Source organism: Maylandia zebra, linkage group LG12 (genome assembly GCF_041146795.1).
Source record: "Maylandia zebra isolate NMK-2024a linkage group LG12, Mzebra_GT3a, whole genome shotgun sequence".
Lineage (NCBI taxonomy): Eukaryota > Metazoa > Chordata > Actinopteri > Cichliformes > Cichlidae > Maylandia > Maylandia zebra.
Window position 1 is genome coordinate 12,525,531 of NC_135178.1, and position 27,335 is coordinate 12,552,865.

At 42.5% G+C, this 27,335-nt stretch overlaps 2 protein-coding genes across 5 annotated transcripts in view; one reads left to right on the top strand and one right to left on the bottom strand.

The window, feature by feature from the left end:
* Nucleotides 1-776: 776 nt before the first annotated feature.
* On the top strand, nt 777-9,020 carry rflna (refilin A). The gene is made up of 4 exons (XM_004544123.6): nt 777-1,082; nt 1,193-1,537; nt 5,661-5,770; nt 5,874-9,020. Exons 2-4 carry the CDS (start codon nt 1,319-1,321, stop codon nt 6,205-6,207), a joined length of 663 nt encoding a protein of 220 aa, XP_004544180.1. The 5' UTR covers nt 777-1,082; nt 1,193-1,318; the 3' UTR covers nt 6,208-9,020.
* A 2,934-nt stretch (nt 9,021-11,954) lies between these two features.
* Nucleotides 11,955-27,335, bottom strand: part of ncor2 (nuclear receptor corepressor 2) — a 90,875-nt gene continuing 75,494 nt past the window's right edge. For 2 of the 4 annotated variants that reach the window (XM_012917302.4, XM_023153245.3), the window contains exons 28-46: nt 26,983-27,133; nt 26,697-26,846; nt 26,506-26,598; nt 25,765-25,970; nt 25,335-25,671; nt 24,964-25,155; nt 24,571-24,816; nt 23,778-23,912; nt 23,396-23,680; nt 23,124-23,304; nt 22,617-22,999; nt 20,636-20,754; nt 20,255-20,424; nt 19,987-20,121; nt 18,959-19,104; nt 18,803-18,856; nt 15,980-16,168; nt 15,066-15,245; nt 11,955-14,975 (exon numbers count right to left, since the gene is read on the bottom strand). In XM_012917302.4, coding sequence (XP_012772756.2) covers nt 14,773-14,975; nt 15,066-15,245; nt 15,980-16,168; nt 18,803-18,856; nt 18,959-19,104; nt 19,987-20,121; nt 20,255-20,424; nt 20,636-20,754; nt 22,617-22,999; nt 23,124-23,304; nt 23,396-23,680; nt 23,778-23,912; nt 24,571-24,816; nt 24,964-25,155; nt 25,335-25,671; nt 25,765-25,970; nt 26,506-26,598; nt 26,697-26,846; nt 26,983-27,133 — 3,555 coding nt within the window. In that variant the 3' untranslated portion in view covers nt 11,955-14,772. Of the gene's footprint in view, nt 14,976-15,065; nt 15,246-15,979; nt 16,169-18,802; nt 18,857-18,958; nt 19,105-19,986; nt 20,122-20,254; nt 20,425-20,635; nt 20,755-22,616; nt 23,000-23,123; nt 23,305-23,395; nt 23,681-23,777; nt 23,913-24,570; nt 24,820-24,963; nt 25,156-25,334; nt 25,672-25,764; nt 25,971-26,505; nt 26,599-26,696; nt 26,847-26,982; nt 27,134-27,335 lie in introns of all 4 variants that reach the window. The other 2 variants (XM_023153246.3, XM_012917301.4) reach the window with 1 other exon arrangement.

Consider the following 27,335-nt stretch of genomic DNA (forward strand, 5'->3'; position numbering starts at 1 on the left):
ATAGTGTTGAAATTTTATATATTTATTCGTTTCTAATGACACTTTTGAACTTTTTTCATGACATGAATGCCCAGAGACAGGAAGCGAGGCCTCGTGGGGAAATGAATGGGAAAGAATTTACTGTCAGAAATTCTTCCATTTTATTCTTATGCTTACATTTTTTTTCACTCTCTCTTTGGTTAGGGTGAGGCAACAAAACTATTTGGGTGAGGTCTCCAAAAAATACAAACATGCTTCCAACCGAAACAGTCCTGCTGAATATCCATGCATCCTCATAGACGCACAAAATCGCATTTTGTGACTACTACATGAATTGCCACGAAACGGTGCTAATAATTAATAAAAGGGTTGCTTTGCTGAAGTCGTATATCATTAACTTACAATTAATTATTAGTTATAACCAAGTGCAAACGCTGAACAAGTGCCAGAACAATTTGCTTATTATACTTATTTGTTTTTAATTTTTTCTTCTTCGCCAACATTATAAAACGACTCCATCACAGCATCTGTTCTCGTTACTAGCGGATGATTAATTACTTGTCCCTACCTACTAATTATAATATATCTAAGCAGATCGGCGACTGCAGCAGTCAGGAAATTAGATAATTTGCTTAAATGCGCGTCAGCAGGTTCGCAAAACACACCAGCCAAAGTGTACGGGAGGAGCAGGGAGGATGTGCTCGCCCCTGTCGGTTGTACATGGAAGTGATCCAGATCATGAGGGCTGGACTAGATCCAGGTACGAAGGGGGGGCCGAAAAAAGCCTGGCAGGATCATTAAGAGGGAGCTCTCCAGTGAAGAGCGCGCACACACAGGGCGCACACATACTGGAACACACAGTCAGAGCAGAGGAGCTCTCATGCAGCTCGGTGCCAGACGCGCTGTCGACTCTTTGTTTTTTTGCGCGAGTTTTACTACATAGTTTTTTTTTGTTTGTTTATTTGGTTGGTTTTTTTTAATTATAAATCACATAATATTTCACGTTGGAGCTGAGTCCGTGGCTACCGTGTGTTTGTTTCGGACTTCTTCGCGCATATTTGGAATATCTTTCCGGATTAAAGTGGATACTTGACACCGAGCAGGTACAGTAAAGTTTGAAGCTGAGCTGATATCAATCTGAGGGTTTTGTCCAAAGCCTGTGGCCAGTGGTTAAATGTCATTCCCTGATTTTTTTTCTTTTCCTCACTTGCAGAAGTCTTCTTGAGAGAGTTCGCACAGGATTGTTTCTGCTCGACTCAGGAGCGCTTCAAGGAAAGAAAAAAGTATTGTGAGTGCGACTGGGCTTCCTTTTTTTTTAAATAACTGAGCCGTCCCAGAAATGGTGGGGCACCTACATTTACAAGCGATGGATGACAGCCTCAAAGGAAAGAACCGGGAAGGTCTGCTCGACAGTCCAGATTCGGGTTTGCCCCCCAGTCCAAGTCCGCCCTTCTGCTCGCTTTCTCCGGCTCTGATCGAGTCGCGCTCGGGCAGCTGCACGACGCCCGTCGAAAGCCATCATGGATATTATAAGAAGGAAAGCAGAGAAGGGAAACTGGTAAGAAACAAACTGTTGCACTTTATTGTTTTAATACCGCCGTGTGAGCGGAGAGCGGACACTTATTCCTGCTCTTTGTGCCCAATTTTGCACTCAGATGCTTCAGTGACACAATGAATTAAAGGACAAAGGAGTTCATCTTCAGTAATGACGCTGAAGGAAGAGAAACTGAAAACCTGAAAGTCATTTTAGCTTTTGGCCAGGAACAGATTTCACATCAGTCCCCCTCACACAACATCTGGAAGCTCTCTCTTGCTTTCTCTATGAGTGCGTGTGTGTGTTTCTGGAATTCAGTTGCAAACTTATGAATTTGCACTCTTGCTACTGGGCCCTCCACAATACAGTAAAACGTTTTTATTTTTTCAGCCTCGTGCATCAGCTGGGCCCTGAGTCTAACCCTGTTAGGAAATTAGGGCCCAGGGACTCCCAGGGGTCCTTTCCAGAATTCACTCAGAACGATGACACTTATTAACACTGTTACTTCATCAGCATGAATGAAGGTGGCAGGCTGAGCAAATCAGTAAATAGTCAAATGTGATCAAAATAATAATGGTATTTGAGGATTTGCATATGAAAAACCTTGGATCAGGCTTTTACTCAGAGTCTGCTGTTGCTACAGGATCGCGACTGTGAACTTGTAGACAGAAAACCAGACTTTTAATCCTGTAAATTAACCGTCAGCAGCAGGTCAGTGCCCTCTTTTTGAAACCTGCTGGTTCAAATTAGTTGATTTTTAGGGCGGTACTTCAACCTGTTTTGCTTGTTATCCTAAAGCTATGTGCAGTATTAGCCTTCACAGTCTGTCATGTTGCATTCTCATGGGGGGTGGGGGATTTAGAAAAGTCAGTAGCACAAATATGTACAGACAGTCCCCTACAGGTGCAAAACTGTCCATTTCAAACACTCATTTATTTGGCTATTTTACTCTGACTTTGATCTCTTGCTTAATATTAATATTTTTGTCCATATCTTGCTAGTCCTGCTCAATCTCTGAACACTCACAAGCCCAGCTCCTTAAAAAGAATAGAATTAGAAGCATCAAAATGAAGTTGCAGGGTATCCAAGAACCTCAAAAATCACCAAAAAGATCACTGAAGTCTAAAAAAAAACATCTGGACATCTGGAAGCCAGCATCTTTCTGCATTAAATGCTGTTCACAATGAGTTTAAATGTGGAAGTAATAAAAACTCTGTCTTTATATAGCCTTTTTGATCTTTGCTGTTTCTTGTCTTATCTGAAAATCCTAAATAGCTTCCTGCCTATATGATAAACAAATGTGCAAAATGAGTCAGACATTGCAGTTTAAGGCAATACTTTGTTTTTTGTTTTATTTTTTTGCTGGGTAAGCAACATAACATGAGACATTGTCTCTTCTTTCAAGGCAAACGCTTTTCATTGGCACGTCCTGCAGTGAATCACATGACGAGGCTGATTTGATTGAAAATCATTTCCAGGTCACTCCCAGTTCCAAAAGTCTTAAGAACATGTCTGCACAGGCTGAGGTGGCTTTTAAAGTGTTTCAAAAGAGGCCTCAGAAATGCAGCGCTGCATCCTGGGAGGTGCACGAAACTGGTGTGTGCTGGGACGTGAAGCAAAAAAAAACGATCATCTAATCCTCTGGAGGTTTGGATTAGAGTGACTCCTCCGCTTTGTGGTTTTTCCCTCTTCTTTTTCTTTTTTTTTAAAAAAAGGAGCTGCTCCCGCTTCTGTCTGTGGGCCTGTTTGAATTAAAAGAGTCAAATATTTCTATCTAAAAAACAGTTTCCCCAAGTTTACTGAGTATAAATCTGCTGGCAGGATGAAAGGAGGTGTAACTATGCGCCGAATTTTGTTTGTTTGTTGTCTTTTTACTCCTTCCAAATCTATTTCTGTGTTGTTTTTGTATGCTACCTAAGAATAATCCTCTGGTTCTATTTCGAAGGTGCAGGGGGGGCTCGCTAAAGCGACCTCAGGCCATTGCACAAGTGTTTGATGACCTCTCACTTCTCAAATTAAACACAGATAAATGCTCAGCCAGCTTCGTCCGTTTTCAAACGTGGTTCAAATTCATGCAGATGCAGGATAATTATTCCTATATCTGCATCTTTTTATGTGTGAAGAGATTTACAGGAGCGACAGGATGCATGAAAAGCACATGCGTGGTCGTGTAATCGCGTGTATTTCAGAGGCTGTGGACGTGTCCAGCTCAAGGAGGTGGCTCCAGCTGCTGGTGGATTAGACAGGAAGGACAGGAAGGAGACAGATGACTTTTTCTTACATTTGGCTTGCTGTGGGACACTGATGAGCCTGGCTCTGCCTCTAATGCCTCTACTGCTGTGCAATTCAGCAAATTTTGGTATCGATCAGATAGCAAGTGAATACAGGGTCAGTGTCGATACTAATACCAATACTTCAAATCTATAAAGGTAGCTTATGTAAAGGAGAGCAGCGTGTCATGATTTTAGGACAATGCAGTTATTTACGTTTCATAATAATTAGTTTAGACAACATGCATTTTGAAACTGGATGTTTTTGGAGACTACTCGGCTGTCAGCTCTCCAGCTGTCCGTGTCTGTGTCTGCAGCCAAGTAGAATCTGGGCTTCAGAAAGTAGAAACAAAGTATCGATCCTACCGGGCTAGTATCAGTCCGATACCAATACCAGCACTGGTATCAATACTATTGATATTTGGATAACATCCACACAAACACAGACTTTGCTGCAACAAACAGCCTACAGTTGGAAGTCTGTGTTTGGGTTGGCGTTTCTCTCCATAGCTCGGCATTGTGTGGGTTACTCAGTTGCACACTATTTCTTCTTACGTGGATATGTGCTTCCAGTGGGGTGGTGGTGGTGGGGGGTGCTGTGCTGTGTGTACATGCTCGGGGATACGGCGCCTGGAGGAGGCCTCCCCTCCATTCACAACTGTTTGCTTTGCAGACCTTGCCAGAGCGCACCGTCTGCGGCGAAATACCTGGAATGCTCTCCACGCTGGAGCAGCGGTGGAAAGACAATCAGACCCTCGCGCGCTGTTTCCAAGTCACAGAGCAGAAAAACGAACCAGGCTGAGGTTCGGCTTTTTGTTCGCTGCTGCGTGGCAGCTGTTGAAGCGCGGCGCCGTCGTACAGACAGCCCCGCGCGGCAATGATGGTAGGCTGTAGGTAAGACGAGCTTCTCGCTGTGATCTGCAGCGCCCTTGGCCTTCTCTTGCTCGTCCCCTGTAGCGGCATGTGCAGTCCAAACCGCAGCATGTGACAGCTTCTCCTGTGTAATGTGAGAGGGAGCAGAGCTGCGGTTGTGGAGTGGTTTGATTCAGACGGGGTTAGAGTTTTAATCGCACGTGTACAGAAAAGGGTTCGTTGCATTGTTGCTGTACCAGCTTTTGTGTCCACTGAAGGCTCCAGAGGGGGCCAGTCTTGTAGGTCAGAGGTCAAGTCACAATCAGAGCTTCAACAGACAAATTATACAACAAAACCAAACAATGGGGGTGTGCTTAAAACAATACTTCAAATTTGTATTGCGTGATATTTGGAAGAGAAGTGTTGTAATCCACATGTCATAACAACGTGAACAACCCTGTGTAGTAACATATAGCCAATAAACTGTACAGGTATTGATTGGAGCGTTTTTGACTTCAGTAAGAAGTCAGCTTTAGCTTCAGGAGGATATGGGGACAAATTTGTTAATGGATTAAAAGAAAATGTCTTCAATCAACATAATTAATGCATGTGAGGTAGTGCAGCTAACCTTTTGTAATCTAAACTCATTTTTTAAAAAGCACATTGAGTAACACGCTGCATCTCTACCAGCAGTGGTGTGGGTGTGTTAACCTCCTTAGAGCTGGGATGTTGGAACATAAGGGCAGGAAAAGGAGGGCTACGTTTTTGAACTTTTAAATGTATTTTAACACGTTTTATAGCTTTTCCTGTTGATAAAGACAGGCTGGAGAGTGAAAGTGTTGTTGTCGTCTTTCTGGTCTAATTGTTGTAGTACTGGCCTGTACCTTTTAAAAGGAGAGTTGTTGCGAGGTTGAGAAGAAACAGGGTGGGGACTCCAGTGATTTGAACTGGCTCTTTTGGGATTTCTTATCTGGGATGATTGTTTGCTTATATGTGAGATTGTAACCTGTGTTTTCTCTGCACAGCTGCCCTACCTGCTGCTGAACTCCACGGGAACCGACCCCAAGACTCGCATGCACCCCGTGTTCTTTGGAGAAAGCATCGAGGTCAACCCCAAACCAGAGAAGGAAATCAAGTAAGGGCGCATGTAAAGATGTGGCACTGTTTTTGCATCCTCTTTCATCTCTTTATTGATCCACTTCACGTGAGTTTCTTAACAGCCACTTTGTCGTTTTCAGGTGTAACTCTGAGGTCAAGTACGACTCCGACAAGCACTACCGCGACCGGGTGTTTTGCACCCCCGTTCCCACGGCTACGTCCTTCAGCGAGACGGTGGTGGCGGTGCGGAACTGCACCTGGAGGAGCTACAAAACCCAGGTGTACCTGGAGCCCCGGCAGAGGCCCGTCAGCTACCAGAGCACCACCATAATCTACCCAAAACATGCCAAGAACACTTACCGCACCACGCTCAACTACAACGCCACAGGCTCCCGCCGTTGGTATGTCTCCACAGTGAAACTGGAGTCAAGTGAGGATACTAGTCCCTGCATCATCTACACAGAGGACCTGTAGGGTCTGGACTGCATCAGCCTGCACAGGAACAAAAGCTATTTGGTGATTGTCCTGGTTCTTTTCTCTTTTTTTCTTCTTTTTTTATTTCAAGGACAAAAAAACTCACAAAGGCCCACACTGAGAGGGAAATACTTCAAGCAATATCTGGACTCCATGAAAACCCTGCTCTGTTCACCTTTACTGGCCATGGAAGAAACTGCAGTGGCATTTAATAACCTGATTATATTTAGATTTTCTACTGTTGCAGTCTCTAAAAGGAAGGGCGCTGGGTTTCTGGCAGCTCAAAGCTGCGCTTCGGTGGTTAATGTCTTATTTAATTACAACGCTGACAAGTGGCCTTCGCACTACTTCGGGTTCCTTTGCAACCTCAGTGATGGCAATGATCAGAATGTAGATATCTGTGTATATAGAGAAAAATCAAGAATGACTCGTGTTTTGGATTTCAGCCGAGCCTTTGAAAAATCAGTCACACACAATGTAAAGCTTTCTAAATAATGGCTTTATTGCACTTGTTTTCTATATATCACAGTTCTCTCCAAGGGCTTTTGGCACAGCACGGGGGAATTTCAGGACTGCGTATGAAAATTTGGACCAAAGAGCATTTTGAGTGAGACTGCACACTGAGGCAGCGCACTCGCTTATCATTGGACACTTTCAATTCAAGCTTGTGCAGTTTGATCGAGAGAGCTAAGGCTTTTATCAAAACAACACAGTTAGAGAGGATATATGAGGAGACATGGGATCTCCGTAAAAACTCTCTGTAGCCTTATATTTAACTGTGTCGGACCACGACAGCTGTTCATATAAAACAAACGCGCTGGTGAGTGCAGTCAACGATGCAGTTTTGGTGACTGGTCCTTGTTTGCTCTCTAGGAGGTGCTGAAGGGCTGCAAAACAAAAATGAATAAATAAATTAGCAATAAATTAAGAGTTTAATGCTTAAAAAGTGAATTAAAGTGTGGGTAAAGGACCACATCATCTGTAGTTCCAGTATAACTGAGATCAGGACCTTCAACAGTAATTCCCTTTTTTCCCCTGTCTTTTTCAAACAGTTCACTTTTAACAATCAGATTGAAGTATGTAACACTCCCTCGTCATAATTCTCAGTACAGAACAAACTGTACAGTGGCGCTCACTCATCTGCTTCTGTTAGGCCTACAAAACAAGAAGCTTTTCCAAATTCACTCTGTGCAGTGATCTTACATCTGTTTTAACTGTTCCTCGTGTTATTGCCAACACTGCTCCACATTCAGTGGCAGCGGACACTATGAAAGACAACTCGTTAAGTGATTTCATTTAAAGATTGAGGAATACCTTAGCGAGTAAAACCGTCCATACTTTTAAGTGATAATAAGAATAATAATCGATTTAATCTCTGATGTCGAATCACAACTTGTAGCATACCTTCCAAAAAGCCAGTCTTACACAACAAGCTAAACTAGAGTCCTGCCAATACTGTCAGCTGATATTAGCAGACTTATCTGTGATAAACACATTTGAAAAGCAAGGAAGAAACGGGAGAAACGCTCTTAAGTTGAACTCATGTTGTGGTTGTTGTTGCACAGTTTGTCCACCAGAGGGCAAACTATGTCTGCAGCTTTCCTCCAGGCAGGGCACTGGATCAAACTCCACAACCAGCTGATGTGAGCAGTCAGCAGACAAGTAAATAAATAACTACACAGGAAAAATGTGAAAATTTGGGGGGGGGGGGGGGAAGGAAATCTGCGAATTTTGAGAAAGTTCTGTGTCTGAGAAGAAAAAAAATATTGGCCGATAAATCGGGATATCTGATATTTAAATCACCCGATACTGGTATCAGTCTAAAAAATCCGGTATCAGTCGGGCTCTAAGCTAAAGTAACATTTAATTAAGAAAACAGAGCACTGTTTCTGTTTATCAGATATTTAGTAAAAACTAGCCTGTGAAATCAAACCTCTGTCACCGATGTGCAGACTTTATTTAATAAAATCTAATTAACTAGGCGAGTCTAGAATAAACTGAGCATTTCCTTTTTTAGATCCATGGTAGCACAAAAACTCACAAAAGTGAAGCAGTGAACCCACGCCACATTTCTCCATTGAGGGTTTCATTTATTTCTTTATGTGTGTCTAATATAAATATATGTACATGTTTTAATTATTGAACATGGCAAATATTGAAACTTCAGACTTTACCTCAAATTTTCTTAGGTATCAATTTTAAGTCATTGCCAGTGTGTGTTGTTGATTGTCAGTTTAGGTTTTCTTGTATTTTCACAGTTTGAAATAGCCTCCGGGTTAAGTGTCAAACGGAAAAGTAAGGCGTGCACGAAGCCGAGGCAGTGCATCAGTACTGTAAGATGGGGGTATTTTTAGAGAGGAAGAAACAAATATAAAGGGCGAGAAGAGACGAGACAAGCAGATCTGCTCTTTTCAAAGTAAAAAAATAGAGAGCGGCTGAGGAAATTGTTCAGGAGACGGTTTTTTTTCTACAAAACAAAGCTCCTCGGGAAGATGTTACGAGTTTTGCAACGTGCAGATGGTGCGAGAAATGTCAGAGACAGCCTGTGAAATGTCAGAGGATAATGAGAGACAGTCGACCAGTGTCGAGTGTAATACTTTGGTGGCTTTATGTGAGATCCTTTGTGTGTTTTCTAACACTTGATTTTTGTTACTGTAAAATATTTTCCTGTTGTATATGTGGTATCGAGGCACTTCGCAATTCTCTTTCTATTTTTGTACGCCAATCATTGTTGTTATTCTGATCGAAGAAAGTAATTTAAAACAAAAGATGATTATCCTGATGGAATAAAAGACAAGCAGTTCCCAAACCTACCTTCTGTTGTTTTTGTTGCTCATCTGTGATCACGGGAAACAGAAACAGGTGTTTCTATTTGACAGACTGTACCCCATTAAAATAGAGTCGAGGCCTGTCCATCAGGCAGAGTGTAATGTTAATGTTTTTAAAGCGTTGTCCAAGAGCAGAGGCTGTAAATCAAGGTGGCGATCGTTCCGCATGTTCATCCTCGGCTGGTTTTAAATATCAGACTGCAGCAAAAATAACATAAGCTGCTGCTGCCAGTGTTGGTGCGGGTTTTTGGATGGGAGTCTGCTGCAGCCCACATCATCATTCGGCGCCTCATCCGTCTCTCCCGTGGCGAGGCAGCAAACGGGGCCTGACCGCACTTTCACATTTAGGACCTCATCTATAAAAAGCTTTTTCTTTTAGTGTGTTAATCCAAACTGTACATTTATTATTTTTAAACAAACCACCAAAAGGGAAGGCTCACCCCAAAATTAATGTTAGAATACAGTTTTTCCTCTATTTGTTTCTAGCAGGGTTTTAATAGTTTTGCAATTTTCATTAGTTTTTATTTTTATTTAGTTTTGACTTCAGATTTTCAATTTTATATCAGTTTTAATTAGTTTTTACCAATTGTTTGCTAGTTTAGTTTTTATTTTTTTGAAAATCCTTAGTTTCAGTTTAGTTTTGATTAGTTTCAGTTATAGTTTTAGTTGTGTTTGCAATAATTAAGTGCAACAAAATCCCAGTTTCGTCATATCAGTCATGCTCTTCTGCTTATCCTTGGGTATGTTGCTATTCCAGCTACCATACCCTGCACCCTGGACAGGTCGCCTGTCTGTCGCAGGGCTAACACGCAGAGACAGACAACTCACATTCCCACCTATGGGTTCTTTAAATAAATAAATAAATAAATAAATAAATAAATAAATAAAGGCAGATGAACAACCATTGATACCAGGCAACTATAAAATGTATATCTTGGCCCCAATGAGACTATTAACTCTTGCAGCACCGGGTGTTCGTAATTTTGGTTCAAGTGAATTGATAAACTTTTTGAAGGCAATTGACTCACACGGTTATGTAGATATCCCAGTCCTGTTGTCTCGGGATGCATCACGCTGCCTTGCCTGGGGTTAGCTTCTGTTTTCTGGGGATGAGGGTTGAGTGTGCTCCCTTACCTTCTCAAGGTAAGCTAGGTTAGCCTTCTTGTGTGAGCTTTTCAAGAGCACTTTAAGGTTTGTGGGATTTTTTTCCCCTTTAGAAATGTCCCTCATAATTTGTCTCTTTCCACTACAAGACACTTGCTTTATCCAAAACACAGTCATATTCAAAGTAATCCCAAATTGGACTCTGGCGCTTTCTCTCGACTTTTCCTGACATGATTCTGCGCGTGGACGGAGCAGCAACACAGACGACTCGACTAACGTACTGCCACCTGCTGGCATAATGAGACACAGCAAGAAATAAATCTGGAAACTAAACTTCATTTTCTCCCTTGACTATTGTATGACACGCACACATCAATGAAAACTAGACACATTTTTGCTATAAATTCAGTTAATTTTAGTTTTGTGAACACTCATTACAGTTTTCCTTTTTTATTTTTATTTCCGTTAACGAAAATGTTTTTTCACTTCTAGTTTTCGTTATTTCGTTAGTTTTCGTTAACGATAATAACCTTGGTTTCTAGTGTGTGTTCTACTTTTGTAGACATCAATAGTTGTGGAAATGTCTGCTTCCTCTTGAATACAATGTAATTATTATCAGCTGGCTTCATGGTGCTTACAACCTTTTAGTGTCAGCTTCCTGTAGGAACTACTTTATAGCTGCATCTCAGTAAAAGAAAAACTATCATTGTGACTAGAGGCTTGTTGTAGTGAGAGCATGCCCCACCATATCTGAGCCATTTTGGACGGCTGACAAAATAGGAAAACCACAAGCAGGTAAATATACTCTCACTTTATTGTGAAACTTCAAACTTCACCTCAAATTTGATTTGTTATCAATTTTAAGTCCCCCAATGAGGTGCTGGAAACATTCCTCAGAGATTTAGTTCATTTTGACGTGACGGCATCACACAGTTGGAGATTTGTCGGCTGCACATCCACGATGAGAATCCCCTGCCCCACCCACATCCCAAAGGTGGGTTGAAATCTAATTGGAGAGGCCATTTCAGTAAAGTGAGCTTGTTCTCACATTCAAGAAACCAGTTTGAGATGATGCGAGCTTTGACAAAAGAAGATGTGCACACTGTGGTCATAAAGGGATGGGAACGGCCAGCAATGCTCAGGATGGCTGTGCTGTGTGGTGTAAAAGAAGTGATTTATCGCATCTTAACACCACCAGCAGCAGCACCAGCCTGAGCTGCAGATGCAAGGCAGAACGGATCCAGCCTTCAGAGATGCTCTTCTGCATACATTCTGGGTCTAACAGTGGTTATCGGAGTTACCGGTGCCTTCCTATCAGCTCAAAGCAGTCTGCCAGTTCTAACCTCAGACACCAACGATGCATTTGTGACCACAGTCTCTTCTGTCAGTCCTAATAATTATATAGCAGATTGAACTGGAACTGTGCTGCTGATGCTTACCGACTCTCAAATCTTATATATCATATGATTACAAAGTGAAATTGCATTCTACTGGTCGGTTGATTTTAGGTTTTATCAGGGGTTTGTTGAATTCGGCAAAATCTCCGCAGAGCACATGAAGCAGCTTTACTTTGTAGCTGCAAACTTAAATTTAAAATGCAGCTCGACCCATTTTCTTCAATTCTTCTGTTTAAGAAAGAAGAAAAAAAAACAAACCTCACAACAAGACATTCAACATGCAACTGAAATATTTGCTTGTACCGCCCCCTGCTGTAAATCAACCGCCATTACTTTAGGCTCCAGTAATAAGTACAAATGGAAAATGGCAGCCCCTCAATCAAAGCCCCTGCCAATAAATAACAAGACTGAGACCATGAATGGCAATAAGCTTTTTATTTAAACATTAAGGCAGTGTCTCTTTTGTTTTTCATTTTTACACTGCTATCCACAAAGCTTGCTGGTGGGCATGTAGAATTTAACCATGTGAATATGTCTTCTTTCTTTTCTTGTAATACCAACCTTGAAGCAAGCCACATAAATATTTACATCTCTTCAGTTGTATATACAATCCTTGCTATTATACAGTGGGTTATAATAAAAAAAAAAATGCACAAAATGGTTGAACAATGTGTTGTTTGTCAATCCCCCACCCCTCCCTATCCCACCCCCCCCCACTGGACAGTCCAGGGAACACCATCAGCAATCACCTTTGTCCTTTTAGGTTTGAATGATTAATCTGGTTTCCAAATGAAACAGGCGTGCACTGAACAAACAGTGAGAACAAAAAACAAACTGGATACATGTTAAAATTCATTTTTAGTATACTTAAAAAAAACAAAAAAACATATTAGTCAGGGAACAGCTGGATATGGCTTAGTCTGTTTAGCGTCACATTCTTAAATTTCATCAGTGGATAAGTGATATACACGCAGAAACTGTTTCTGCCGTGCCTGATCAAATAAACCATCCATCAGTCTTGACAGAAAAAAAAACTTTAAAATAAAAACTAAAAGAAAGAAAAGAAAGAGACCTCAAACACAGCTGAGATGAGCTTTTTGCAGGTAAGGCCAGCTAGATGCTTCACCGTCAACAAGGTAGGATGAAGGAGGGAGAGGAGGTAGTCCTATAACAGTCATGTTTGTGTTGCGAGTATCACGAGCTTACTGCCGCTGCTTCCCAGTCCCAGGCAGGGAAGGAAAAACAGAAGCTTTTCACATCAATTTACAGAGTTAGGGTGACCTTTAAAACGCTGCACGAAAATGTGCTAAAATTGTGAGAAATCGTCGTGTAAAAACTACCAGGATGCTTCTGAACGCCTCGCCCCTCCACCTCCTCTGACTCGTACAAACTCAGGAGCTGCAATGAAGTACACTTGAATTAATTTGTCATAGGTCTGTTGTTTAAGAAAGCGTCTGATGCAGGCCCAGGTAAGCAGTCGTTTGACACAGTTTTGTCTTGTTTAGTGTACAAATCGAATGAGTGAAACATTTAAAAGCTAAGGCAGTGATGGATTGGGAAGGGAGGAAAAAAAGATGTTTCATTTGTTTATTTTTTTGTTTGTTTCTTGTTTTACATTTCCCTGTGTGGACAGTATAAATCCCGGCATGTGGGGGCTAAAAAGAAAAATTGTGCGTCACTTGAGTACTGTATATTGTAAAATAAATGGCACTTAACACTAAGAATATCTCATAACTGTACAAAATCTGCCTGGATGAGGAGTCGAGTCTCAGTGCCTCTTCTGGGCAGCAAAAGGTCAGAGGTCAGATCGGGATTCTAGCAGGCCAGAGGAACCCGACACTGCCATGGACAAAGAGTCATAGAAGGATGGCTTCTTTTTTAATTCTTTAAAGTCACCTTTTTTAATGCAAGGAAACTCGAGTGATGCTGTGGAATTCGCCTTTAAGCAGCTTTAAGTTTGGTCTGCAAACTGGCTCGAAGCGGCTTAAGTCATCGATCACCGAAATGTGATTGTCGCTTTGAGTGCGGGGGAGCTACACAATAGAGGTGGCAAGACCAAAGAACAAAATGAGCAGATGTTGAAGGAGACCTCCACAGTGGGATTTTCTACGCAGTTCTTGTGTCCATTATTTTTTCCCACCTGACACAGGAAACAATTTCTTAAATGCCATTGTGAACAGATTGACAACTAAGTGCTTAATATCCAAAAAACCGTTTCAACAAACACAGACATGGTTAATATATATAAAAAAAATAAAATAAAAAAAAAACAGTGAGAGTGTCACTTGTCTCAGTGCCATCCATCTGGCAAATCATCTCTCCGCACATGGATTCCTGAAGTCAAACTAGGGCTTTGCCTTTTCTCCAGGGCCCTCCCCACTATGTGACGACATCAGCAACGAACAGCATGTTTACCCTGTAAACCAATGATATGACCCACCCACATAACAATCTCTGCCTGCGCCCCCCCCCCCGCAAAAAAGATACATCCTTACAACAAAATGACACCATCAAAAGTTCACCATCAAAATGTACTAAAGGTCTCAGCTCACCAAACACAGGACTGGACTGACAGAATTTAAAGTAAAAAAAAAAAAACAAAACCAACAAAAAAGAAAAAAACCCAAGGAAAAAACAAACACGTCGATTCCCCTCCTGTCCACCCTCGCATGTGTTCTTGTAGTGGTAGCAGTGCTCAAGCCACGTACACCTGGAGTTCACCATGAAGAAATACGAGAGGGTCATCCGTGTGCATGCCGCTGCTCTCAGGTCAAATCATCTGTCACTAGAGCAGCAGTCATCGGCCTCCTGACCGGACCAACGACACAATCTCAGTCCCCTCCACACAAGTGTAAAAACATTAGACCAGGATACCCGCAAAGGGTGGAGGTCCATGTGTGTATATCGATAAGGCCAGTGAGGAAAAGTAGTAAATTAAGAAGAAAAAAGAAAAAAAAAGAAAAAGTGATTTGTCCTTTGGAGCAGTCCTGGAGTGAATGCATAACATGTAAGCGCAAACATACATACACGTGCGTGCACACATGCATGCACGGGGGGTGCAGCAGTGCTCCACTTCGTCGCTGTTTGGCATATCAGGTGCATGAGAGGAGGACGCGATCCATTCTCGATGACTGATGGAGGAAATACGTGTTGGAATGGTGTGGGAAGGTCTGCGGATGCCGTGTTTGTGGAGGTGAGTGACCGTACGCAGGTCCTGTTTAATCTGCCGTTTCCAGTCACTCGCTGTCGGACAGGGTCTCGTATTGAGACACAAGCAGAGGTTTGTGCTCCTCCTCCCCCCAGGAGGGGCGACCCTGTCCGGGTCCGGACCCTGGTCCCTGGCTCCCTTGTTGGCCAGAGGAGGGTGAATGAGCAGGCATCGGTCCGCTGGGGTAACGCATGATCAGCGGGTTGCATGGAAACGGAGTTGGTGTTGAACCTGCAGAGAGCAAAACCAAAGAGTTGTTAGCAAGTGTTCACACTGCACCTACAGGATCTCATATGAAATCAGTGTCACAAAGGTTTATACCTGCAGACAAAGGCCGGTCCTCCCAGACACGGTTGGTGAGCGGGGTTCGCCTGTTGCAGTCTCCCTCTGAGTGGACCGAGGACACTGAGGAAGGTCTCTCACCTCCTGAAAGCCCTGGTCCTGGAGACTTTGCCTTGCGCCCATTAGAGCGTCCACTACCCTTCGAGGACTTTGTGCCTCCTGCAAACAAAGGAGATCAAGCGCCGATCTGAGTCTACAGTATACTCCGTTTAAAGATGCTTATTCTGAGCCACCTTTGGCCACATAAACTATAGCTTCCAACATTAATGTTTACGTGTATGGTTCTGTTTGTCACAGCAACACATCAGTAACGCCTAACGTACTCAGGAGCAGGTTTAATCAATGTAAACAAGATTACAGACAGAGCTAAACCGTGTCATTTCAGGAAAATTACCAAGCACCGCTGCTCTATTCTTGGGTTGCAATCAGTGTATTGATAATGACAAGAGCATCGACATGTGTGATGTGTATGCTGAATCAGCCAGTTGATTTCGTAACTTTTAGGCAACAAACAGAGAACTCCATAGTGCTTCCTTTATGACTTAAAACTTGCTTTAACCCAAAAATACACTTCGGTACGGTTGCACAACAGATCATATAATTCAGCTAACTGATAATATTTATTACTATAGATGAGAAGCATGTTAGACCAATTGTTAAAATGGAGACATCTGTTTAAGTAGAAACACCACTCCATAAATAGAAATGCTGGCCACAGAGATTTCCATATATATGCCAAACATTAGGTAACATGATACAAGGACAGTGCAAGGTGCCATTGATCAGATGGCACGGATGCAAATTCTATAAAAATATAGTGTAGGTGTAAAATTTGAACCTTTGGATTCAAATCCAAACCAGATAACGTATGAAGGTTTCTTAAGTGTTGGCACCTTGTGACAAAGAGTCTTCAACTCGCCCCTCTGCAGACAAACCGGAGCTCAGCGGGGTAGCAGCGTTGGATGGAGAGCGCTCCTCAGATTGATCATAATTGCCCATCAAAGCCTTTCTTATAATGGCCTCCAGGCCTATTGAGTTTCCAGGCGTTTCTGGGGCTGGGTTTTGGCGGATGTTTACAGGTACTGTGAAAGAAGAGATCATTATAAAGGTTAATAGTTGGCCGAAAATCACAACAGTGAGATGCAAAATGGTCAGAAAAGTAAAAAAATATGTAAAAACGCTGTTAGGGAGGACGAAGAGCATCAGCAGTGAATAGAGTAAGATATCAAAAAATACAGGATTTCTACTTGTTGGTATACACCAGCCTGAGTGTTTCACACTTGTACTTAAATTCAGTTACAGATGAAGCGTTGAGTGAATAAATAAAAATTAAAAAAAATGGTTGAGCTGCAGCCTCTTCTCCGCGCACACACACACACGCACGCACGCATGCACACGCACACACACACACACACAAAGAGACAGCACATCAGCAGAGGCAGTGAAACCAGGTTAAGTTAAAAATAAATGTTCTGGCAACAAGAACCTTCGTTACTGAAAGAGCAATCAAAGCCTTGGTGTAGGCCACTATGCAAAACACCTGTTAAATTTAAAACCACTGAGCAGCTTCAGTTCACACTTGTTAGCACCTGTATTAGAGCGCAGAGGACTGTGGAGAAACCAGAAAACTCCACTCAGCGTTTACTAAAGCCAATTTCCAACTCTGTCCTGGTTTTAGATTTCTAATGGACTTACTAAAACTTGTTCTTTATCTTCAAGATTAAAAGACAAAAAAAAACCCTTAAAAATGTATTTAGGAAATGGCAGGAGATGCACTGTTTGGAACCAAACTGACTCAGAGAACAAAATTAGTGCAAAAAATTACTCCAGAATCAAAGCATCCTTTTAAATTCGTGATAGATTTGCAAAATCTAGAAGACTGGCTGAGAGAGCAAGGAATGCACACAGAGTATAAGCGCAGATTTCAAGCATGTGTTCCTCTTCAGTAACAGCACGGCAATTTAGATCAGAGATCGACAGCCGAAGAAATATTTGCCCTGATATAAAAGCGTGCTCTTCTGTCACAACCTGACAGGTAATGTTTGGAGTTCAGCAAAATCTGAATATCCTATGACTGATTACTAGAGAGGAGTATATATACATGAAGGTGTGCTGACTAAAGGTTTTCTTTATGCACTGAATTCTGTAGAAATATGACAAAACCTGAACTCTGTTACTGCTAAAAGTACCTTTGCTGCCTGTAATACATCTCTGTCATGTATACTTCTTGTATCAGGTAATGTTTTCCTCCTAACAGCTCACTTCAAGCTTGGCTCAGTTACATTAAGATACCAGCCTTTTTACACAGCAGAAATGTGTGAGGATCAGGTCTAAACGTTCTGCAGGACCGAGCCAAAGCAAAGGCAACACACTCTTGAACAATCCACCTGTGCCTACAATACTGCCAACATCTCCCACTTGCATTCCAAATAAATTAGCACTCCTAGTGTCATATATCACAGCTATGTCAGGCACAAACTAAGACATGCTTTCCTCCCCTGGCATTAAAGATTGATGCAGTAAAGTGTTTTCTGTGGTTAGTTTAAATCATCTCCTTCCTAAATATTGTGCTCTGAAAGGGAAACTACGGCAAATACATATTCATTCAGTCCACTACTGTTTCAGTTGCAAACTGCAGCTATGGCAAAAACAAGCAAACAAAAAAAAACCTCAGGATTTTTTTTGTTTGTTTTGTTAAACACTTTCAGAAACAGTAAACAGAGTCATAATTGTCAGCCCAGTTATATGAAAACTATGTGTTTAAATTCAAGTTAAGCAACAGAGGAATTCACAGGCTAGCATAAAACTGCAGAAGATGATCGTCTCACAGAGATATGGAGCCCACCACCACCCACAATGCTCTCAGACATGTGCCCATTCCAACCACACCCATCTTTGACTGATTCTAGCGGTGCATTAAACTGCACGTCTTCAAACTTTCGTGGCTGCCTCTTGCACGGTTGTGATGTGCCAAAGTACACAAAACTGACTTTGCGTAACAGTACAAGTCTCCAAGAGCACAGTTTGCTGATACAGTCTTAAGTACTGTGGTTGGTAATTAGCCAAAGCTAGCATTCAAATCAGAGCTTTGTGTCTCTCACCGATGGTGAGACTGTAGGAGGAATTTAAACTGTAAAGGTAACATGTATAGATGCTCTCATACATTTTCTCATATCTAACAAGTAGGAGACCAAGTCAAGCCTACACTGCACCTGCAGCACACTTGAGCAGAACTTGAAAACATGCAGCTAGCACTGTTCCCCAGTGAGCAGCTGATAGCTGTGATCCATGACAGATTAAAGTCTGCCAAGGTGGTGGACATCAATCTTCTTAAACCTAAATCAAATGTGGTGTAGTTGTGTAAGTACAAAGACCGGTTTTTCAAACAAAACAGAGCTAAAATGAAATTTCTGCACTTGGTCAACAATATCAACATGACTGATTTCTTTCTACATTTATTTTACTTCACACTCATGTAGCATCTGCCTCTTGCAGACCCTGTATTAACCACACAAAGGAAGATCAAGCGCAAGTTGCATTTTGAATGTTTGACTTTATGAAAATGCAAAGTTATTTTTGTTTGTTGATGATGCCAGTTATGCAATTCTTAGGTAAAGCTGCCGATCCATTATTATCAAGAAGGCACGGGTATCTCGGCCTAAACGTTCGCTCATTGTTCTGCTGTTTATTAATAGCAATGTGGCTTAAATGATTACCTGCAGTTGTAGATGCTGGCATATTGAAGATTTCTGTTCCAGGCTGACCAGCATCTGAAAGTGTAAACAGGGTTTCTTATTTACGCTCCATTTAAATTAGAATAACATTGTTTACTACTGAGCACTCGGTAAGACCAGTCCTGATGTCAGACTTACTGAAATCAGTTTCACTTCCCACTACTGAAATCATCTTCTTGATGATTTCCTGTTTTTTTGATTTCACAATAGCCGAGTTGCTCTCAGTCAGTTTGCTGAAGAAGGCAGGAGGCTGGGAGGCATTTGGAGGAGAGTGGGAACCCATCCTGTAGAAGAGAAAGTACTATGATGTCAACATGCACACAGACACAAACTAACCCGACTCCTGTGACAAGACAATTTAATAAGCACACATGTAAATATAAGGGCTTCATCATTTTAAAATTGCAAAAAACTTCCAAAACAACAACAACAACAACAACAACAACAAAAAAACACTCATTTATCCAACCATCTACTGGTGTGCACTGCTGTGACGACAAGCCCACATTTTTTGTACTCAGCTGTGGTACCTGCCTTCTATACTGAGAATTTCCTAAACAGTTAAGGTGCTACATTCAAGGCATCAGGTCATGCCACCTTATCAAGGAGCAGATGCTCTTTATTGACGTTAAAGCTCCTCCTTTCTCCTACCTCAGAGATGAAACACAGCACAATCAGTTGTTAATAAATGCTGAAACCTGGCAATCACAATTTATGGCCCAGAGGATTACGTGACAATCATGCCACCCACTTCGGTTGTAAAAACTTTTTCAGTGCAACAAGGCTGCCAAACAGATACGCAATCATTAAAGTTTCCTATTTCTCTGACTGAAGAAAATAAAAAGTAGGTTTATTAACCCAGAAGCAACTCTGTTATCTGGAGCAGAAACTCCGGAAACCACAATCCAATGTCAGAGTCTGTCACTGTCCTTTAAACATGACTAAACTACACATACACATGTGACAGGTACAGTATATATGCAAGCACAAAACAGTGGGTTACTATTTCATGACCAGGACCTAAATTTTGACATTGTGTTACAGAATTTGCTCAGTGAAATAATCTAATTAGTGGTGCTAAATGTAAATAAACTGTGCTCATAATGGACTTTTTGGAGCGGACTCTTGATTTTCATGCTGCTGCTCCAACCCAAATCCAAACTTACCCTTGCTCTCCCTGCTCGCTGGGGTAGGAGGCTCCTCTCTGGACTTCAGGTTCAGAGTTGGCTCCAGCAGGAGACACCGGTTCGATGCCGTCAATAGAAACACTGACAGGTGATGTTTTAGGCTGAGGTGGAGATCTGGAAAACAGCATGAATATCATAACTTTGATTATCCATTACATATATTCTATGACATAAAAATCTTTTTATCACTTATTTAAGATAAGACAAAAGGTTAGATGCACTAATTGCACCCAACAAAGATTCCTACCGGTCTCTGTTGCGTTCTCCACCAGGTCCCTCGGCATAGCGGGTCCCCTGAGCAGACTCCTGTGAAGTGGGAGGGGGCTGGGAGGCACTGGGTGGACGGGTCAAGTCCAGGACAGGAGAACCGTGGTAGCTTTGCTGCTGGCTCTGCCTGTAGTCTTTAGTTATCACCTCCTGTTTGGGTGAAGATTATCAACATCAGACATTACACAACACTGTCTGAGATAAACTCTATCAGGAGACCCGTGTGTAAGGATTTTATTTTACTCTAAAGAAAACTAAACACATTCGACATGCATGCATTTGCTTTAATACAAACGCCAACTTCTTTTATAAATCACTTCTAATTATTAGATTATTTTATGCAGTAGTTGAGAGGGCTTACGCTGATGTGCTGTGCCAGAGTGACCACCCTTTGGCTGCCTTTGACACAAGGGGACTGGGGCTGCTGGCCTGGAGACAGTCTCTCTTCAGATGGAGAACGGTAAAGACCGTGTGTCATAGCTAAGAGTCGAATCCAGAAAACACACACACACTTTAAAAATTAGTTTGGATTTTCAGGTTAAGGTGACATAATTCCAAACCTTTGGAATGTCCTAAAGAAAACAAGCATTTTTTTTCCTGAGATGTCTCTACACTCATCCAGACTTTTGTAGGCTCAAGGTGCAAGCTTTGGAAAAAATAAAAGAAGAAGAAGAAAAAGAAAATATATCTAAATATGAGTAAGTGTGAAGAGGTCTCAAGATATTTTCAGTGCACACTTTGCATACAGCCTTGGCAAACTCATCTTTGACCAGAAATGGTGCTAAAATTGACAGGTTTTGCATCAGTAACTGAAATGAAGAAGTTCAAAAAGACACTTTTACATCCTCCTTTATATCACTTGAGGGACTTAAAAAGTGTGTACTGCATGTTATGAACAGAAATAGGCTATTACTATCATACTAGAGTACAAAACCTAACTCCAGAAACGCCATTCAGTCGAGGGTCTAAAACATTCTCCCTGTAAGCTCTCGAGAGCACTACAGCACATGGATTTCAAGACTTTGTGTCCTTTGTGTGTCATATCTCGCTACGTGTTTTTCTTACACAACTCTTACACTACATTATTCATTTCAGAGGATGATGTAAGTTGAAAGAGGGGACCAGGATTGACTCTGTGAATCCCAGAGAGGGAATGAGTGATCCTGTGGGGACAGCAAGCTCTGCCTTTTGTTGTTAGCTAGAAAACACATGAGAGACTGGGTTCATTTCAGCAGCAGCTTTATAAGCACCTGTATTTCTCTCTGTGGATCCATCTACTGTTTTGTGAACAACATCATCCTGGTGTTGTCATCTAGCTCAACCATCTCATCAGCTTTGACAAGCATGCTTCTCGAGTACATTAGCTCGCAACATCCAAAAAAAAGAAAACCTAAATAAATCAGCATAGATTACAGTGAGCAGTAAAACAGGAACATGCACAGATTTGGAAGGCCAGAAGCTGTAGTACCCCCTCCCCCTGATTCGCTGAAAGTGTCTCCAGTCTTTGCCGTGTTACTTCCCCTTCCCACCTGCCTTCTCTGCAACACTGGTGCACTCTGGGACCCCAGGGAGTGAGTTTGGTGGATGGTAATGCTTTTCCTGTTTAATGAAACTATCAGACCAATTTTCTATTTCAATGTTCTTTTTCATCTGAGTTACATATGTTTGAATTACAGCAGTCTTACTGAACAGAGGGTATAAAAATACTACTCTGATGATCTAACTGTCTGTGGTGAAATATTTTCTTAATGTAAGCAGCCGAATGACAGGGAGGAGGGTGCCACATGTTAAATTCAAGTCACATCCTCTTAGGAAATAAAATGAACATAAGCAGCAAAGGATGCTCAACCTAAATGTCCCACCAGCTTTAGCTACCTTAAAGGACACCTAGGATCTTCTTGGAAAAATCAAGTTTTCACAAAAACACTATCAAAACTCATTCAAGCTCGCCAAATTCTTTTAAAAATTTAATCTAATCAAGTATTGTCCAATTTGGGAAAGCTAGAAGTAAGGCTTTCCAGAGGGCACCCTTGGTGGACTTTAAGTCTATAAAAGGGAGAAACTGGGAAAAAAGGCAAAAAAAAAAAAACTACAGCATTGAAACAAAAATGTAAATGAATTCTGCTGATCTGATAATGCCAACCACCACAGCGTGCAATAGGCCACACACTGACGGGGGAGTGGGTCTGGGTGATGAGGGGGGACCCCTGGGATCCAGAGCGTCTTACCATTAGTGGCGCTGCTGGCAACAAGCGAGCCCATCTCTGGCATCCCCGTTTCACAAGAAATTTGACGCATAATAATTGCGTTTATGAAGTTGGCCGCAGTCATGGTGGTCTTACCGAGTGATCGGAGCTCTTGTTCCTGAATGGACATCTGTTTGTTTTGAGTCTTTTCCCTACTAGGTGTACCGCTTTCTCCACGGCCAGGAGGGTTGTCTGACTGCAGAGGCAGTAGGTGCTGGGGACGGCCTGAAGCAGAGGTATAAGATCCGGGGTATAGTCCACCTGGGCTGGGGCTGGACAGCTTGGGGTCAGATTTACTGGATGGGCCATGCTGGTCCTGAAAATGTTTGGGTAGACCTCCCCTGTTTTTGCCTGCATCGCGACTCTGCTCTTTGGGTGCATTTAAATCCATGGCAGTTGGGTAGGCCTCAGAAAGCACACCTGTCCTTTGGAGATGGCTAGGGTAAGCTTGGTAGTGGGATGACCCTGAGGGCATGGACCTAACAAAGCAAACACATTTAAAAAAGCGAATTGTATTTATAAAAACAAACAAACAAACAAACAAAAAGCGCGTACAACTTTTTATCTGTTTATTCAAATTTTCTGTGTTAAAGTTCAGTTTACCGTAACACAGATGAGCCGGAGTGTTCGTTGACAGAAAGACTTTTCCCCCCAGTGTGCAGGACACTTGGCCTCTGCTGGACGTTTTCCTGGGTACGAGGCGACACTGGGGAGTGCTGGTGGCTGTGCGGCTGGGACGCAGGTCTTACGCTGCTGCTGCTGCTTGACAAGCTGTGCTCTGTACCTAAGTAGCAGAAACAGACTCGTATAACTTTGCAAATTCCAAACTAGATTCGTAACTTAAATAAAAATGAAGAACACCATATTCTCCACACCTGGTCGCCAGATGGGGGCATGCTCCACATTTCCAATAGAGCCGCCCTTGTCTCTCTCACGCTCTCGATCCCTCTCTCTCTCCCGGTCCCTTTGCCTTTCGCGGTCCCTCTCGCGCTCCCTTTCCTTTTCCCGATCTCTCTGACGGTCCCGTTCGCGCTCCCTCTCCTTTTCCCGTTCCCGCTCCCTCTCACTTTCACGCTCCCGCTCCCTGTCACGTTCACGGTCTCTTTCACGCTCTAAAGATGAGGCCGTGCCTTGCATTTTGCTCATGTGTGAGGAGCCAACTGCACATGCAAAAAAAGGGAGAGAAAGAGAACTTTAGAAATAAAAAGAGTGCAACATATTTATTGTGTGAGTCTGCTTGAGTGAAATTAACTGTACCGGGTGAGATGGGAGAGGTGGTGTAAGGTCTGCCAGGGAAGCCGGTGCTCGTCCCAGGGATGTAAGGGATGCGATCCACTGTCCCTGGAGAGGGAGGGACCAGTATGTGTGATACCTGAGAAAGATCGATGATCCCTAGAGGACAGAGAAGGGTCAGCTGATTACAGGGCATAAAAATAATGAGAGGCTGTCAACAGTCATGCAAATGTTTTATGAGGGAATGTGATATTTATATTTATTAAATCTGAAATGATGGACTGACTATGTGAAATTCTATATTTCTGACAGATAAATGGGAAAGCAGAAGCAAATTACTAAAACATAAACCCTTAATAGATTCTGCTCTAGTGTTGTAAGACAAAGTAATAAATGAGTCAAGATGTGTTCCTTCAATGCGTTATATTGGAAAATAGTCTGACTGGCAGCTCCCTCAATCATCCTACATGACAAATTTTCAGCAACCACTAATGCAGTTCAGTTTTTTTCTATTATATTTATTTGTTTTTGTAGGAAAATCGTGGAAAATGCCATAATAAAGGACAATAAGACTCTCCCACAGAGTGTGATGACAAAATCAAATGCTGCTTTATTACTGTACATCAGCTGACTATAAATAAACTGTCCACCAAATTGATTTAAATAACTCCGAGCATGAACAGCACTAACATTAAATTTTGGCTTGCAGGTGCTTCTATTAATAACAACCACCCTGCTGTTGTTTCATACTCCTATTTGTATTCGTAGTGCAGGTGCAGCACACTTGACTGCACTTTCAGTTAGTGACTGCCCTTACCCCGAGGAGGGTAGGGCAGGGGGACAGCCTGGTCACGTGATGGAATGCCCCTCATGATGTCAGATGAGCGCTGTGCAGCCATGGCAGCAGCTGCGGGCCACTGATGCATCTGCTGAGAAGTGATATAGTCGTTGAGCAGCGTCTGCCGGTTCTCCAGGGCGGCGGTGTCAGGAAAGCCACGGATGATGTAGGGGTAGTGGGGAGAGTATGGAGCGCCGGAAGCAAGGGGCCTATGCAAGTAGTATGCTGCTGTGTATAAACAAGAAGATGATCTATCAGGAAGTCACTCAACTTGGAGTAAAACTCTCATCACATTATCACACAAATGCCTTGCAGATGATTAAACTGTTCTCTAATGAGGATGGGGGCAACACACTATAATGGACACAGTACCTGAGTCGATTGGGATACTACGACCCATTGCAGCAGGATCAAAAGCTAAGGAAATGTGACGGTACATTTCATGTCCCAGACTCGGAAACAGGGTCTGCTGATCTGGAAGAGTGGAAAGTGGTGATTTGGTGGTAGTCATCTCTCTGGGGGTTGGTGTGGCTTTACGCTCCTGAGTCAGATTCTTACTGGAAACTGGTGGGGGAAATAAAAAACAAAAAAAATTAATAGGAAACAGAATAATTTTTAGTACAGAACAACTCTTTTACATGCCTGTCACACATATACACGATTTATGCATTTTCATATACTTCTTGATTCTTTTTTCGTTTAAATTACAAACTCTCAATCATTTTAGCATGTGATATACTTACCCTCATGCTGCCTTTGACCTGCCTCCCTGGACAGTGGGGAGCTACGATGTGAGGATCCAGGGTAAGGTGTCCTTAAGGCTCCTTTATCATCGTAGCCCACTGGGCTGTGATGGGCTTTGCCACCCTGCTCTGACCCCAGCGTCAGTGGAGAAGAGCGCGATATGGGACTAGCTGTACTGACCACTGCACTGGGGCGCCCTTTAGGTGCGTCTTCATATCGGCTTCTCTCAGTACGCATCTCCAGGTGTGACTGTGTACCGTGGTAGGGACTGCCCATGATGGAGCGGACATCATGACGTTTCCCTGAACTAGCCACCTCCTGCTTCATGGACGATCCCTTCAGAGACCACAATGGGAATTAACTCAGTTAGCAAGCATGAAGTGTTTGATTGTCTCTACACGTGTCATTAGCATTATCTTTAGTGTGTACCTGTACAATGATGCCCTCCTTTCCAGGCTGTCGGAGCTCTTCCCTGGGAATGAGGTGGATAGAGCGCCCAGCCTCCTTCACTATGGTCTCTCGGCCTTTCATAGAATCAGACAAAGAGCCAGGCCCACGAGGTGGGGGGCTCTCTCTTTTCATCTGTTTAGGTTCCCTCCTCATGTAGGTATCCTGATCTAGATGACGAGGTATACCTGAAATTTTAATATATGACTATTATTGATCTTCAAACAAGAGCAGGAAGCCTAGTGTTCTCATTTCTTTTCATAATTTAGCCATACGTGAGCCAAAGGATAAAGAAACATGAGCGACAGACACAAAGGTTTTATAAGCTTAGCTGAATAATCTGGGGTTCGAGATCTGCTTAATTTGCTGCTCTTTAGGCAAATAACTTCAGGTCAGCTAGCACTATCCATTTCTTTGTAAAGGAAGAAACAACAGAAAAATGTAGCTTTCAGTTCACTGGAGGGAGCTCTGGGAGTGGAGTCAGATGAAATGAGAACACGGACTACATCAATCAATAACCTGTTACGCCTTTAACCATGCACCATCACAAAACCAATGGTGACTGGTAAAGCAGCATCAGTCTTTTCTGGGGTCGCCAAAAACACAGGCTACATTAACATTCTCCTTTAATGTATGTTCTGCTTGAGGACATTTTTTAAGTACTTCACCAGGATGAAATGAGAATTCAAAATAAAATCTCGTTGGAAGTAAACCGCTTGCTACCTTGTGAGATGGAACCACGGATGTGATGAGAGTCCTTGTAAGAGGCATGGTGGGGACTGTCACTATCATGAGGCATGGCTCGTCCAATCAGTCCTGAGGTGGAGGGACCAAGGAGGGAATGGTAAGGTGTAAGACTATGGTGAGTTATTTCATAAACAATCAAAGTCAAACCTCTATATGTCATCTGTTACCTTCACAGTTGGCAGCAGACAACGATTCCCTCATAGGCAGTCCCCTCGAGATGCCTCCTTCCATTACATCATAAGGACGCTTGAGGCCCAGGATTTCCCCAGACTGCCCTCCACCTCGGCCCTCATCTTTAGGAGTCTGGGATGCTGAGCCTATAAATGACAAAGATCTCAGTAAATATACTGACAGTATTTCTTAAGGTATGTGCAATTTGAATCAATATTATTTCTAAGATTAACTAAAAGCAACACAGCAAAAAGTAGGACAATACGGCCAAGTGCTACTTACGATCATATGTAAGAATGTGCCCACTAATGCCCTCATAGAGCACATGTCCTTTAGACAGGGCCTCATCGCGCTCCCTCTCAACTCGGCTGGCACTGTCCTCAGTCATTAGTCGCGCTATGGTTCCCTTATAAAGCGAATCAGCCGGCGTCCCCTGTGGAAAACAAAAAGAAGAAATGAGACCTGTACTTTGTACCATCAGTGTGTTGTAACAGAGAATCAAAAAAAAAAAAAGAAGTCTGATTAGGATTTTGATATACAAATGACAGTGAAGCCTGACAGCAGACAACCTTGACTACAAGCAGACTTGGTTAACAATCCTCATTTCGGTAAAACTAAACAGTGCCAACGTCATA

What these genes read in the sequence shown, in the direction of transcription:
- rflna (XM_004544123.6), top strand. Translation starts at nt 1,319, where the DNA reads ATGGTGGGGCACCTACATTTACAAGCGATGGATGACAGCCTCAAAGGA. An exon ending in AAAGCAGAGAAGGGAAACTG is followed by an intron (nt 1,538 to 5,660) that starts GTAAGAAACAAA and finishes TTCTCTGCACAG; the next exon opens with CTGCCCTACCTGCTGCTGAA. An exon ending in AAACCAGAGAAGGAAATCAA is followed by an intron (nt 5,771 to 5,873) that starts GTAAGGGCGCAT and finishes TGTCGTTTTCAG; the next exon opens with GTGTAACTCTGAGGTCAAGT.